General features: G+C 35.0%; 1 protein-coding gene across 2 annotated transcripts; it reads left to right on the top strand.

The window, feature by feature from the left end:
• Positions 1 to 11,451: 11,451 nt before the first annotated feature.
• On the top strand, positions 11,452 to 12,756 carry LOC123239987 (alpha-enolase-like). 2 transcript variants are annotated; one of them, XM_044667327.1, is made up of 2 exons: positions 11,452 to 11,632; positions 11,762 to 12,756. In XM_044667327.1, the coding sequence occupies exons 1-2, from the start codon at positions 11,452 to 11,454 to the stop codon at positions 12,754 to 12,756; spliced, it is 1,176 nt and encodes a 391-aa protein (XP_044523262.1). The 2 variants fall into 2 exon arrangements, with proteins under 2 accessions (XP_044523262.1, XP_044523261.1); XM_044667326.1 differs by having other exon boundaries at positions 11,452 to 12,756.
• The last annotated feature ends 3,204 nt before the right edge of the window (positions 12,757 to 15,960 follow it).

Below are 15,960 nucleotides of genomic sequence, written 5' to 3'. Positions count from 1 at the left end.
TTCTCCCTCTGGGCACTACAGAATAGAAATGTTAAGCCACTATAGATTTCATGAGGTATTATGAAGTTCTAAAGACAGATATGTTTTGTTATAAGAACTGAATGTAGTAATTTATCAGCACAAAGGTTCAAATTACTCTAGTTCCTTGGGCTACTACAAAATAAAATGGCCAACTTTCTAACATATACACACAAAACCACAAAGAATTTCCATGTCCACAGACAATTTTAAAGGAAAGTTTCTGACACACCACGACATAAAGGTCTGAATTCTTTAAAATGTATTTTTTCATTCATTCATTCTGTTTCAAGACCTTTCACCCCTACAGAGATCCGAAGGCAGTAGGAGATCATAGAGGGAGCCCAGTGATTCATGAAGGATTCCTGTGGTGATAGGAAACCTTTGAGGAACAATTCTTAGAGGGTGCAAGTGATATTTATTATCACAGAATATGAAAACAAAAGAATTAACTAGAAATGTTCACTATTTTAGCAGAAGCAAACATGCTTGGGAATATAGTTTAGGAAACAATATATTACAAGCCTATATTATAAATTTAATTATTCTCTTGTGAAACTACAAAGTTATGGCAAGTATTTTAGAAAAGAATTAAGCATCAATTTCTTCCAAATTAAAATGTGATCTACCTTAACATTCTCTAGTCTGATAGGCACATTCTATCTTATGACATCTATTACCAATCTTAGAATATCCAAAGAAATTACTTCAGTTTCCTCTTTTTTTAACATAATATTCTTTGATTTATTGATTGCCTTTCAGATAGATTGGATCATATTAAATGGGTATTGTTTAAAATAAAGTATGTAAACCTGTAACATATGAGAAAATAATGGAATTTAAGATTAAATTTACCTATCAGGCATCAAAGAAATATTGAACAGAAAAGAATATGATGTAGTTATGTGGTGAGAGTGAGGAATATCTTATTTAAGTAGGACCACTGAGACAAACTTAATGGAAGGCATGAAAAAAAGATGCGCAGGAGGAGCAAGCATCATTACAGAGATTGCCCACATTAGTGAGTTCAATGTGCGTCTATCACACAAGAATTTTCTAAATGAACTTTACAAACACTAATGCAGGTTTAAATACAAAATATTTCATAAGTATTTGCATATTATATATTAATAGTATATTAGAGTAGGTCAAGCCTCAATAAGGTCAAGCTAAGAGTTTATGAAAATTGGGTTGTTTTTTTTTCAATTTAAAAGTTAAGGTTTACTTAATCATAACAAGGAAAGAAAAATACCCAGAATACAATTTTGATTCAATTGAAAATAGCTTTGCTGTATTTTTCTGTGATGGTTCTGATAATCTGCGGGTCAGAAACCAAAAGGAAGAGCTGGTGACTCCTTTTATCCTTTTTTTTTAAACACCAGGAAGCTATGTCAATAACACCAGCCTTGGTACTCTAAACCAATTAAGTTTCTAAAAGGGTTTCAATAGCTTCCAGGGGAAAACAAGCAAACAAAAATCTAGCCTAGCTTTTTAGGATAGGACTTGGGTAGGATGCTTTTCTTTTCACACAAATGTCTATAAAGAATCAGAAAATGTAAGAAAGAGTTGGGGAAAGAAAAAGCTTATAGACTTGACCTTGAAAATAGGAATACGTAAATTCAAATGCTACCTCCAACACACACCAGATGTATAACTACAGGTTTGTCCTTTAACCTCTCAGCAACACAAACAACTTTTAAAAAATACAAATATCATTCAATTGCTGATCTGCATTGGTGAGGGGATTTTTTGTAATAAGGATTTTCTGCAATGTTTAAATCACAACAATTGAGTAAAAAAATAGCCATGATATCAAATCAACAATATTTCTTATGTAGTTTTTTTATAAAGTTGTGCCTGTCTGGTTGATAAATTGTCAAAGGATACAAATTGACAGTTTTCAAAAGGAGAAATCCAAGATATAGATATCAATAGCATTTTTAAAAATGTTTTAGATCACTTACAACCTGGGAAATGAAAATTAAAATTACTCTGAGGATTCTTTTCACATGCTTCATATTGGCTCAATTTGCAAAATAGGATGACTAATGTTGGAAGAGAAGTGGGAAACCAGGTATATTAACACACTCTTAGTAGAGCTGGGAACTGGTCTAGCCATTCTGGAATGCATTTGGAACAACGTCTGTATAAATATTTAATTGTGCATACTCTTTACCTCAGCAAAATTGTTCCTTGGTATATTTCCCAAAGAGTTTAAACAAAGAAGAAAAAGACATATATATGCCCCCAAAATTTTAACAGCTCTTGTTTTGGCAGAGAATTTAAAACTGAAGGTGCATTCATTAACTGGGGAATGGTTGATTGCACCATAAGGAATGACAAAAGGGACACTCTCAGAGAAACCAGAAAAATAATTGTTTGAATTGAGGCTGAGTAAAGGGAGTAGAAGCAGGTTATAATACATATGATAACAATATGTAAGGCAAAAAATTTTGAAAAATTTAGAAACTCTGATTCATATATTACCAACCATGATTTCAGAGGACTCATGTTAAACATTCTAAGCTCTTTTGACTTAGATATGAAGGACTCGCACTGGAGATTAAGACCAAGCTTACTTGCATCATTTAGTTGTCTTAGTTAGGATTCTCCTCATAATATTGCTATTTTTGGTATTATTTATTATTCATTGGTAATATGATATATTATTGATAATGTATATTTTGAAAACAACCATGAACCCTGGAAACAAAAGTTTAGTTATAATTTAACCAGTTGCTAAAAGCAAAAACCTGGTCAAGTCAACCTTTTGAAGTTTCATTTTTTTTAATCCATAAAAATAAGTGGATAATACTTTCTCAGTAGTTCTGGAGTTCAATAAAATAATTTATGTAAAAACTCAGTAAAGTGTTTGAAACTATATAGTTTTCATTTTTTTTAATTTTCAGTTCCAAATTATTTCCCTCCTTAAGCCCCTTTCACACACATTGAAAAAGCAAGAAATGCAATATATACTTTATAAATAAAGTGATTCAAGACATATTTCCACATTTTGAAAATAAAAATAAAAAGCAAGAAAAGTAAAGAAATGTGGAAAAATGCTTGTCTGCACTCTGCATCCATCAGTTCTTTTTTAGGATGTGGATAATATTTCATATCATGATTCCTTTGTATTGATCAGAGTTACATTTTATAGCTGATTATAATTACAATATAGCCATTATTATACAGATTTCTCTCCTCGTTCTACTCACTTCACTTTGTATAAGTTCTTTAAAGTCCTCTTATATTTTCCTAAAATGGTTCCCTTCACTATTCATTTATTTCAGCACAAAGTATATTCCATCATATTCATATACAATAATTCATTTGGCACTTCCCTGATGATGGGCATCCTCCTAGTTTCAATTCTTTGGCAACACAAAAAGAGCTGGTATTGATAGCTTTGTGTGTGTGTGTGTGTGTGTGTATATATATATATATATATGTCAAAGGTTTTATATAGTTTTAGAGCTCTTTAGGTATAGCTTCAAATTGTTCTCCAAAACAGAGTGTTTCATAGCTCTGATAGTGTCATGTTTTATTTTTTTGACATTTCCTCCCTCATTCGTCACTTTCCTTTTCTATCACCTAAGCTAATCTAATAGGTATGAGGTAGTATCTAGAGATGTTTTGATTTTATTTCTCTAGTTATTAGTGACAGAACAGTTAATATGACTATTAATACTATTGATTTTTTTATTTGAAAGCTGCATGTTCATATTTTTTAATTATTTATCAGTTGGAGAAAGGCTCATTTAAAAAAATAAATCAGGCTTATTTCTTTCTACATATCTAAGAAATGAGACCTTTATTAAAGAAAGTTGTAAATTATTTTTCTTAATTTCCTACTTTTCTTCTGATTTTGGCTACACTGAATTTGTTTATAGAAAATTTTAATTTTATGTAATCAAAATTATCTGGTTTTTTTCCTATGAAATTCTTTTTTTTTCTTGTTTGGACATGAACTCTTCCAATATCCATATATTCAATATCTAATTTCTTTGATTGTCACTTAATTTGCTTATGATACCATGTTTTATGTTTCAATCATATAACCATTTTGAGTGTATCTTGACACATGGTGTGAGATACTTGTCTTTTTAGTTTCTGCCAGACTACTTTCCAATTCCCCTAGCAAGTTTTATTAAATAGTGAATTCTGGTGAGAAGATCTGGATATTTGGATATCTCAAACAATAGGCTCTACATATTGTATACCTAATCTAGGTCATTGATCAAGCATTATATTTCTTATAAAGTACCAAATCATTTTGATGATTATCATTGTGAAGCATAGGCTAAGGCTGTGATGGTGAACCTATGGCATGTGTGCCAAAAAAGGCATGCAGAGCTCTCTCTGTGTGCATACCTGCAGTCTCCTGGAAGGCCAGAGGGACTCAGGGTGGAGCTCTTCCCTTCCTACTCTCCTTGTGCCTGAGGACATTCCTCACCTCCCTTGTTCCTAGGCCCTGCAAACAATGGGAGGGCTTCTTCCCTGCACTGTCTGTGGTAAGGAGATGGAGGGGGAGAGGTTTCTCCTTTGAGGTAAGGGGGGCAGATGGGGAGGGAAGGTACGAGGGAGGGTGGGAACAGCACTTGGTCTGGGCTGGGGACAGAGACTGGCATTCTGTCTTTAAAAGGTTTGCCATCACTGGTCTAGGCCATTTTCCTTTATATTTTTAAAATGATTCCCTCAATATTTGTGTCCTTTTTTTCCTCTATATTAATTTTATTATTTTTTCATGCTTTAAAAATTGATATGACAATGGAGTAAATTAATTTAGATAATATTATCATTTTTGTTATACTGATTTGACCCATTTGCATTTAACTTTTCTTCATTTTGTTTTATAATTATGTTCATATATTTTCTGTGAGCATTTGGCAAGTAGATTACCAAGCATTTTATATCGTCTCCAGTTATTTTAGATGGAATTTCTCTTTCTATCTTTTCCTGCTAGGTTTTGTTGATAATATAGAGAAAAACTGATGAATTGTGTAAGTTTATTTTATGTCTTAAAACTTCAATAAAGTTGTTAATTATTTCATCAATAGTTTTTAAGTTGATTCTGTATCTATACCAGTGATTCCCAAAGTGGGCGCCACTGCCCCCTGGTGAGTGCTGCAGAGATCTAGGAGAGGTGATAGCCACAGGTGTATTTATCTTTCCTATTAATTGCTATTAAAATTTTTAAAAATTAATTTCCAGGGGCACTAAGTAATATGTTTTTCTGGAAATGGGGTGGTAGGCCAAAAAAGTTTGGGAACCACTGATCTATATTATCATATTATCTGAAAAAAGTAATAGTTTTGGTTACTCTTTTCCTAAGCTTATTCCTTAAATTACTTTCTTGTCTAATTATAATAGGTGGCATTTCTAATAAAATACTGAGCAATGATAATGAATATCCTTTCTTCACATTTAATCTTATTAGAAATGCTTTGTTTATTTTCCAATTACAAAAACACTTAATCATTTCAAAACTGATATTTATCATTTCAAGAAAATTTTCACTAACACCTATGCTTTCTAGTATTTGTAATAGGAATTAGGGTTGTGATTTATTAAAATCATTTTCTGCATTCATTGATATAATCATATGAATTTTATCTTACTTTTCTTCAGATCTAAATAATAAATCCCTTCCAAAAAGGTTTCAGCCTTTTCCATGGCATATTAGCATTGCATCACAACTCCACACAACAATATGATTGGCATCATCTCAACCAACAATTCCTTGACAACAAAAACAGCAATGCTATAAATATTTTTGGAATATGAGTTCCTCTCTTTTTTTCCTGATCTATCAGAGTCATGTGTAGGAGTCTGGTGGTGAATATTTGGACCTGAGGGTCAATATAGCCATGGAGAGGGAGAGTTAGCCTGCTAAGGAGACTAGCAGCTAGAAAGAGAGAGTGACAGAAAAGGAGGACAGGAAAGGTTGGGGACAGCATTCCTGAGAAAGAAGGAGCAGAAGAATCACAGCACCATGACTGGGGGCTATGACCTTCGTTTATTATGACAAAGAGGAAGACTTACATAGAGAGTAAAATTTTAAACATTATCACATTCTTGGGGGGGTGTTACTTTCCCACAGGATAATGATTATGAAAATGATTTCACTCATGAACCTTAACAGGGTTGCTATTGCAGATGTAAACAAGTTGAGAAAGAGTGACTGCTAATTTGTTCTTAGGAAAGGCAGGTTTGGTACTTTCAGTCATGATGTTACAAGGACTTCTTTGCTCTTCAGAGTGAGGTGGGGCTCAGGGTATGTTGCTGATCTTTGGCCAAGAGCAGCAATGCCTTTGTGTGTGAGGTTGGAACCTTGTCAGCAATCTCAGGCAAGCATGGCTGCTTTCCTCCGGGGGCTTAATCTGTCCTGAGCTCCTCCTGTACTGACCTCCCTGGGAAACAGACTCAGAAACAGCATTGTTATGTTCAAGGGCACACACAATATCACAACTTTCTGGGTGTAATTCAAAATCACTCATCAAAAGGATTGGATCTGCTCATAGTCCCACTAACAGTGCATCAGCATCCCCATTTTTTCCACATCCCTTCCAACATCTATCACCTTGTTGTCATTTCAACCAATTCAGTGTATGTAAGGTAACATCTCAGAGATGTTCTGCTCCCAATCTGGCTCCAATCAGTAGTCATTTAAAGCATTTTTTCATATACTTATTTATGTTTTTGCTTTTTTTTCATCTAATTAACTGCCATTCATATCTTTTGCCCATCTCTCAGTTGGGACATGGCTCTTATTCCTACAAATTTGACAGATTTTTTCTTTATATTTTAGATATGAGATCCCTATCTAGGAGACTGTCCATATATATTTCCCCAATTTTCTACTTTCTAACCCTGGCAGCATATATTTAATTTATATAATTTTTAAACACTTAATGTATTTACACTGTGGCACAATCGAAAGTAATGGACTTCTTTACTAGCAGCAATGCAGTGGTCCAAAACATTTCTGAGGGACTTATGAGAAAGAAAGCTATTCACAACCAGAGAAAGAACTGTGGGAGTAGAAACACAGAAGAAAAACAAAGTTCAATGGGGATATGATTGTGGATGTAAACTCTAAATGATCAGCCTAGTGCAAATATCAATTATATGGAAATAGGTCTTGATCAATGACAAATGTAAAACCCAGTGTAATTGCTCATTGGTTATGGAAGGGGGTTGGGAAGAAGGAAGGGAAAGAACATGTATCATGTAATCATGGAAAATTTTTCTTAATTATTTTAAAAAGATTTAATGTATTCAAAATTTTCCATTTTACATTTTACAATGCTCTTCTATCTCTTGAATCATAAATTCCTTTCCCTTCCATTAATTTGATAAGTAGAATGTTCCTTGTTCTTTTAATTTATATATGGTATCTCTTTTTATGTCTAGATTATGTAGCCATTTTGATCTTAACCTTAGTGAATGGTATAAGATATTAGTCTGTACCTAGTTTCTGCCAAACTAGTTTCTAGTTATCCAAACTAGTATCTAGTTATACCAAATAATGATTTCTTATCCCCAAAACTTTAGATCTATTCTTTTGCCAAATATAAGATTGCTATAATCATTTGCTATTGTTTGTTGTATCTTTGTTCTCTTCCATTTACCTGCCTTTCTATTTCTTAGTCCATCCCAAATAGTCTTTATAATTACTGCTTTATAATATAATTTTAAATCTAGTTATATTAGATCTCTTTCCTTTATTTTTTCCTATTAGTTCATTAGATATTCTAGATCATTTATTCTTCTGAAAGAATTTTATCATTTTTCTAACTCAATAAAATATTTTTGGTAATTTAATCTGGATGGCATTTAATTGCTAGGTAAGTGTATGAAAGATTGTCACTTTAATTATATTAGTTCTGCCATTCTATGAACAATTAATATTTTTGTGATTATTTAGGTCTGAATTTATTTATACAAAATATTTTGTAATTATATTCATGTAGTCCTGTATTTCTTTTGGCAGGTATTTTTATTCTATCTGTGGCTATTTTAAATGGTGTTTCTCTTTCTTTCAATTCATATAGGACTTGTCAGTAATACATAAACATGCTGATGATTTATGTAGATTTATTTGATATCTTGCTAATTTGCTAAAATAATTGATAGATTCAACTTCCAAGATTTTCCATATATGCTATCATGTCATCAACAAGAAGAGACAGTTTTGTTACCTCTTTTCCCATTCAAATTTTTTAAATTTTGAATCATTTTTAGAAAAAAATCCATTTATACCTATACTTTCTAATGGTTTTAGTACAAATGTGTGTTGTATTTTGTCAGAGGATTTTTATGCATTTATTAACATAATCATATGTATTTCATTACTTTTTTATTGATGTTATCAATAATGTTGATAGTTTTCCTTATTTTAAACCATCTCTGCATTCTTGGTATATATCCTATTATGTCATGATATCTTTGTGAGATATTATTGTCATATCCTAGCGTGTATTTTGTTTTGGATTTTTGCACGCAAATTCATTAATGAGATTGCTCTATAATTTTCTTTCCTTGTTTTTGTTCTTCCTGTTTTAGGTATCAGGACTGTGTTTGTTTTATAAAAGGAGTTTGCTAAACTTTCTTCATTACTTGTTATTTCAAATAATTTCTTTGGATTTAGTTTGGTATCCTTAAATGTTTGGTAGAATTCACTTGTAAATCCATCTGGTCCTGAGTTTTTTTTCTTTTTTCATTCAAAGATATTTTATTTTTCTGATTACATGTAAGAACAATTACCAACATACATTTCTTCCTTTCCTCCTCTTCTCAGAGATGGTAAGCAAATTGATCTGACTTATACATTTATTATCAGGCAAAACATACTTCCTTTCTGGTCCTTATTATAAGAAAATACATATGTACATATGTAAAACTAAAAAATACCATAAAATATGAAATATATTATGCTTTGATCTGTTTTTGACTCCAACAGTTCATTCTCTGGAGTTAGGTAGCATTCTTTCATCATTAATTCCCCTGATATTATTTTGATTTTCCAAATTAATTTTATTTTTTTCTATTTCTATAAGATAATTATTTGGTAGTTTGATGGGTATGGCACTGAATAAGTAATTTAATATAGGTAAAATTGTCATTTCTATTATGTTAACTTAGCTTACTCCTGAGTAATTAGTATTTTTCTAATTGTTTAGATCAGACTTCATTCACATGAAAAGTGTTTTGTAATTGTGTACATATAATTCCTATATTTGTCCTGGCAAGTAGATTCCCAGGTATTTTAGATTGACTACTGTTATTTTATATTGAATTTCACTTTCTTTATCTAACTATTGAACTCCATTAGAAATATATAGAAATACTGATGATTTGTGTGGGTTCGTTTTGTATTCTGCAATTTTGCTAAATTTTGTTACTAGTTTTTTTGGTTGGTTCTCCAGAATTCTCTAAGTATATCATTCCATCATCTACAAAGTGTGATGATTTAATTTCCTCATTACCTACTTTAATCAATTCCTTCAATTTAGCTTATTATTGCTAAGGCTTGCATTTTAAGTACAATATTAAATTATAGTGATAATAATGGGCATCCTTGTTTCACCTTTGATCTTATTGGGAAGACTTCTAACTTTATCCCCATACAGATGATTTTAGGTAGATTCCACTTATCATTTTAAGAATTTGTCCCATTTATTTCTTTGCTTTCCAGTGTTTTTAATAGGAATTTGTATTGTATTTTGAAGGCATTTTTTGTATCGATTGAGATTATCATGTGATTTCTTTTACTTAGATTATTGATATTGTCAATTATGCTGATAGATTTCCTAATATTAATTCAGCTCTGTATTCCTGGTACAAACCCTATTCTTGCTCTTTCTGATTTAGGTACCAGGACTATAGTTGTGTCATAAAAAAGTATTTAGTATGATTTCTTCTCTGCCAGTTTTCCCAAATAGTTTATATGGTACTGGGATTAATTGTTTTTCAAATGTTTGATGGAATTCACTTGTAGATCCATCTGCCCCTGGGATTATTTTCTTAGGGAGTTTGTTGATATCTGGTATATTCCACAATTATTGCCTTCTTAATTTTTCTTCTTTTAGTTGTTTAATTTTTTAAGCTGCAAAGAAGTTGGATAAAGTTTAAATGACTGTGCTACCCATTTCAATATCAAAAGAATAAAGAATTACTGACATTGAATTAAGTGAAGGCCCAGCTGACTGACTCTTTCCATCTGCCTGTGGTAGCTAATTTGGGTTCTGGTGGCATTTTTTAAAAAAAAGAGCTTGAATATTGGTGAAAAGAACTGTGGTTGCACTATAGTAAATCTAGTTAACAGTAAAATGCAAAGCTGTATCCAAGAGTCTGAAAAAAACTGCAAAATGAAGTTAGAGTGCCATCTTTTTTTGTTCAAATGATTTTAATTATTGGATGCAAAATTATCTAAATATGCAAAGAAAAAGTTTAAAAACCTGGCTAGAATTATATTTCTGTCATATCCTTGGAAAAATGATGTTGCAAGAAGAAAATAATTGCTTGTTATTGACTTAAGAATGGTAGGAATCTGTTTGGAAAAAATGATAGATATCCCAAAATTATGATATGTGTATATTGGTTAAATCCTACTATAAGATAAGAATTTCCAACCCCAATTATGTAAAATATCTGTATATGTAATTAGCATTTAGTAAATCCAGGAAAGTTAAGTAATGGATAACTATGAATGCTATCCATATTCCTACCATCCTTAATTCTTTTTTTCCAATAACAATCATAGTTTTGAAAACTCATTGAAGCATCTTGTATTATTTTGCATAATACACCTTCATGGATTTAAAAGAATGTTCAATTTTTTTTTCTGAGATCGATGTATTTAAGTAGTCTACCCTCTTTTGTTAATCTGGGCAATTAAAAATTTTGTAAATACTTATCCATTTCTCTTAGATTCAGATTTATTGTCACATAATTGGGCAAGATAGTGCCTAATGACTGTTTTAATTTCCTTTTCAATGGTGGTGTATTCACCCTTTTCATTTTTGATACTGGTTATTTGATTTTTTCTTTCCTTTTTAAAAATCAAATCTTTTTTATTTGTTTTTTTAATAAAACCAACTCACTCTTATTTATTAGTTCAAAAGTTCTGTTAATTTCAATTTTATTAATTTCTCCTTTAGGGGTTTTTCCCTAGTGATAACCCAGTAGGGTCTTGGGGAAGGGCAATGATTCCACCCTAAGAAGGCTGCAGGACTGAGGGAGAGGAAGTGTGGAGGGAGGGGGAGGTGCTGCCCGGACAGAGCAAAGAGGAGAAAGAGGAGGAGCCACGAGAGGAGGAGGCGGGGTTCTTTGGGGTGAGCTCGCCCATTTAACGCTCCCTCCTGGCGTAGGCAGACCCCTTGGCCTCTCTTCTCTGAGTTCGTTGGTGGAAACCGTTTTCAGAACCTCAAGATGTCTATCCTCAAGATGCAGGCAAGAGAGATCTTTGACTCTAGGGGAAACCCCACTGTTGAGGTTGATCTCTACACTTCAAAAGGTCTCTTCCGAGCTGCTGTACCCAGTGGTGCATCTACTGGTGTCCATGAAGCCCTGGAGCTCCAAGACAATGATAAAACCCGCTACGTGGGGAAAGGTGTCTCAAAAGCGGTTGAGCATATCACTAAATCTATTGCCCCGTGCCTGATTAGTAAGAAACTGAATGTTGTGGAGCAGGAGAAGATCGACAAATTGATGCTAGAAATGGACGGCACTGATAATAAATCTAAATTTGGTGCCAATGCCATCCTGGGAGTATCTCTGGCTGTTTGTAAGGCTGGAGCTGCAGAGAAATGTGTCTCCCTGTACCGCCACATTGCTGATCTTGCAGGCAATGAAGAAGTTATCCTGCCAGTTCCAGCCTTCAATGTGATCAATGGTGGCTCTCATGCTGGTAACAAGCTGGCCATGCAGGAGTTCATGATCCTCCCTGTTGGGGCATCAAGCTTCAAGGAGGCCATGCGCATTGGAGCTGAGGTCTACCACAACCTGAAGAATGTGATTAATCAGAAATATGGACAGGATGCCACCAATGTAGGGGATGAGGGTGGCTTCACTCCTAACATCCTGGAGAATAAAGAAGCTCTGGAGCTGTTAACGACTGCTATTAGTAAAGCTGGCTATACTGATAAGGTGGTCATTGGCATGGATGTTGCTGCTTCAGAATTCTACCGATCTGGGAAATACGACTTGGACTTCAAGTCCCCCGATGACCCCAGCAGACACATCTCCTCTGAGGCTCTTGGGGACCTCTACAAGGGCTTCATCAAGGATTATCCAGTGGTGTCCATTGAAGATCCCTTTGACCAGGATGACTGGGAAGCTTGGACAAATTTCACTGCTACTGCAGACATCCAGGTGGTGGGGGATGCCCTCACTGTGACCAATCCCAAACGTATTGAAAAGGCTGTGGATGTCAAAGCCTGCAACTGCCTTCTGCTCAAAGTGAACCAGATTGGCACTGTGACTGAATCTCTCCAGGCGTGCAAGCTGGCCCAGTCCAACGACTGGGGAGTCATGGTTTCCCATCGTTCTGGGGAGACTGAGGATACCTTCATTGCAGACCTAGTGGTGGGTCTGTGTTCCGGACAGATCAAGACTGGTGCCCCCTGCCGTTCTGAGCGTCTGGCCAAGTATAATCAGATTCTCAGAATTGAGGAAGAGCTGGGCGGCAAGGCCAAATTTGCTGGAAGAAACTTCAGAAACCCTAAGGCACAGTAAGCTGTGTGTGCCTAGGAGAGCCCAGAGCTAGCGGGCACCAATCACCCCAGTAGATGTCTGCCCCAAGCACCAGACCAGAGCCTGTGCTGCTTACTGCCCTTCCTCCTCTCCCCGATGTCCCCCTGCTATGTTAGAATTGTCCTATCAGGCTGTACCTGATCCCCCAGCACTACCGGAAGCCCTCACTCCGTGACACCCCCAGCCCTTTGTGGCCACGTGTGGAACCATGTACTTGTCATGGCTGGCAAGATCCTTAGTGGATTTTATGTGCAGAATAAAAGTATTCAATAACCTGGTGGGAAAAAAAATTCTCCTTTAATTTTTAGCACTTCTAATAGTCTTTAAGTTGGAATTTTTATTTTTTTTTTACTTTTTTAAATGCATGCTTAAATCATTGATTTGCTTTTTTTCATTTTATTGATGTAAGTATTTAGAGATATGAAATTTCCCCTAAACATTGCATGCTGGGCACTCATTGGGGGGAAGGGCGGTCTCTGGGGGAAGTCAGCACAGGACTGGGTCTGGAGGGTGAGTGGGGGCAGGGCCTGGTACTCCATCACTAAAAGGTTTGCCATCATTGGAATAGGGTGTCTAATTCTTTTTTTTTTTTACTGTAACTTTCCACAAGCCTAACTATTTTTGTATTGTCTCTCCTTGTTCTATTTTCTAGTCATTTGTTTTGTCATAAGTTGTTACATGTTCTCTTTAATTATTTCATTCTTTTTATTTTGCTTTATTATTTCTTACTGTTTTAGAAAAAAATAATCTTTTGTCTAATTCTAGTTCTTAATTAATCATTTTCTTCTGTGAGTTTCTTGTTCTCTTTTTTTTTCCCATTGGTGATCTTTCTTTGATAGTTTTCTTGATTTTCTTGTATTACTCTTATTTTTTTCTAGTTTTTCCTGGACCATTTTGTCTTATACTCTTTCTCTAGCTTTTATTCATTTTTTCAGCTTGTGGTCACTTTTTCCCCCTATTTTTGAAGTAGGTATTTTCCCTTCAATTTTCCTCTGTGTTTAAACAGAAGTCTTCTCTGTCCCTATAGTAGCTATCAATAGTTGGGTTCTTTCTCCTGTAGTTGCATTGTTGTTGTTACTGTTGCTGCTGCTGCTGTTGCTGCTGTTGTTGTTTTGTTTAGTTTAATTTTCACAGCCAGGCAGATAGACTTAGTTGTTGGCTTTTTGCTGCACTCCCAAGGTTCCCAGGGCACTGAGGTATGCTATGTCGGATTTCAGGATTTTTTACTGTGGATTTTTAGTCATTCCTATTTTTATTATCCATGGTCTGACGTAATCTTCGGGTCCCCTGCCCAAGCCCCAGTCCTTGACCAATCTCAGGTGCTCCAACCAGAGCCAGAGGACAGTTCTATCCATGCAACTACAAGCAGAGAGGCTATTTCCTGCCGTGGCCATCAAGGACCTCAATCTCCAAGAAGTTATAGCAGAAAAGGTCCCCCATTCCCTCAGCAACTGTACTCATTTGTGCATGATCCTCCCTCACTCCTTCACTCCAATTGCCTTAGCCTGGGATAGAGTAGAAATCTAGTCCATGCTCCTCAGGGTGGGTCTCTGGTTGCAGCAAAGCTTGAGGTCTTGCCCCTTGGCTCTGGAGCTTGGGGGTTCTGCTGCGTCCACTCCTTCAGTGGCTAGCTGCTGACCTGTGAGAGGCTCCTCAGCTGCGACCACTACAGACACAGCTGTCCCAGGGCCTTCACCTACTGATCCCAGTGTTGATGTTGCTGGTCTTGCCCTCAGGGGCTGTGTTTTTTTTTTTTTTAATTTCCCTGCTCTTTGCTCTGTTCCTGGCCCACAACCTGAGGAGGTGGGACTGAAACCAGGGCAATCAAAAACCCTTTTCCTTATTTGTAACTGGCTGTTCAGCTTTACTATTGATACCTGTCTATTTTTGCCAATTTTAGCACTGATTCTGTGGTTATTTTTTTTTTTTTGGTTGGATGTGTGAGGCATCAGGAGGGTGAGGAAACTTTATGCTCTACTCTGCCATCTTCACCAATTTTCCTAATATTGGATTTCCCCTGCATCCCTTCTCTATATCCTCCTTAGTTATAGCATGTTATTTTTTCAATGTTCGGCTGAATCTCCTTTCTAGTGCTTTATTTAAAATTTTTAATCAACAGTCGTTAAGGAAACTGGTCTATTTCATTTTCTGTTTCTGCTCTTCCTGCCTTAGATATCAAAACAGGATTTGTGCTATAAAAAAATTGGTAGGACTCCATTTTTACCTTTTTAAAAATTTTTGCTATGATTCAGATTATTCAATTTCCTAAAAGACGCAATACAAGTAAGTGAGGGCCTGGGAGAAAGGCACTTACTTCCTGCTCCCTCAGGACAGCCTGGTACCCCTAGAGCAGGTAATTCCCAAGATTCTGTACAGAAGGTAATCCAGGCTTCAAAGGCACTTTGTTGGTCTCTGCCTCTGTCCAGGTTGGTTCAAGGGGCCTACAGTACTTCTAGGCCAATGCCAAAAAGTCTTTTTTCCAAGAAGTAAAGGAGTAATTTCTATTCAGCTTAAGGATGGCATGGGGACAGGTGAGGATCACTAATGTTCTCCCTTCTCTGGTGTCCAGAATGGCTTTCTTGAACTTCTTGACACTGGGAGTTCAGATGGAAAGGAGAGCTAAACTGATGGTAGGTGGGGGTGAGGGACAGTGGTAGCTCCATGGACTCTACTGGGTCCTTTAAATATTTTTTGTTAAAAAAACAGATTATATAATATTGAAATTAATTATATTTTAAATATTTGGATGAATTTGCTGATAAATTCATCTGCTTCTCACATTGTTTTCTTAGGGACCTGCTTTAAGGCTTGTAAAATTTATTTTAAAAAGAGAGGGTTCATTAAGTTATCTCTTCCATTAATTTGAGTAATTTATATTTTTGTAAATAGTCATCTGTTTCACTTAGATTGCTAGTCGTAGTATCATATGGTTAAGCAAAATAGCAGCTACTAATTGCTTTAATTTCATCTTCACCGGTTGTATAGCCACCTTTTCCATTATTACTATTGTTGATTTGTTTTTCATTTGTTTTCTTCCTGACTCAAATGAATCAATTGTTTGTCTACTTGATTTTTTCATAAAAGCCACTTATAATTTAACTTATTAGTGCAATGTTTGTTTATTTTCAATTCCACTAGTTTTTCTTGATTTGGAGGCTATGTTGGCATTAATTGGGGATTTTATAT

The sequence above is a fragment of the Gracilinanus agilis genome, chromosome 3, assembly GCF_016433145.1.
Source record: "Gracilinanus agilis isolate LMUSP501 chromosome 3, AgileGrace, whole genome shotgun sequence".
In the NCBI taxonomy this organism is placed as follows: Eukaryota; Metazoa; Chordata; class Mammalia; order Didelphimorphia; family Didelphidae; genus Gracilinanus; species Gracilinanus agilis.
The sequence above is the reverse complement of the archived record's forward strand: the minus strand, read 5'-3'. Positions and strand labels throughout refer to the sequence as shown.

Bases quoted from the DNA above. Each gene is read 5' to 3' on its own strand.
- LOC123239987 (XM_044667326.1), top strand. From the start codon at position 11,452: ATGTCTATCCTCAAGATGCAGGCAAGAGAGATCTTTGACTCTAGGGGA.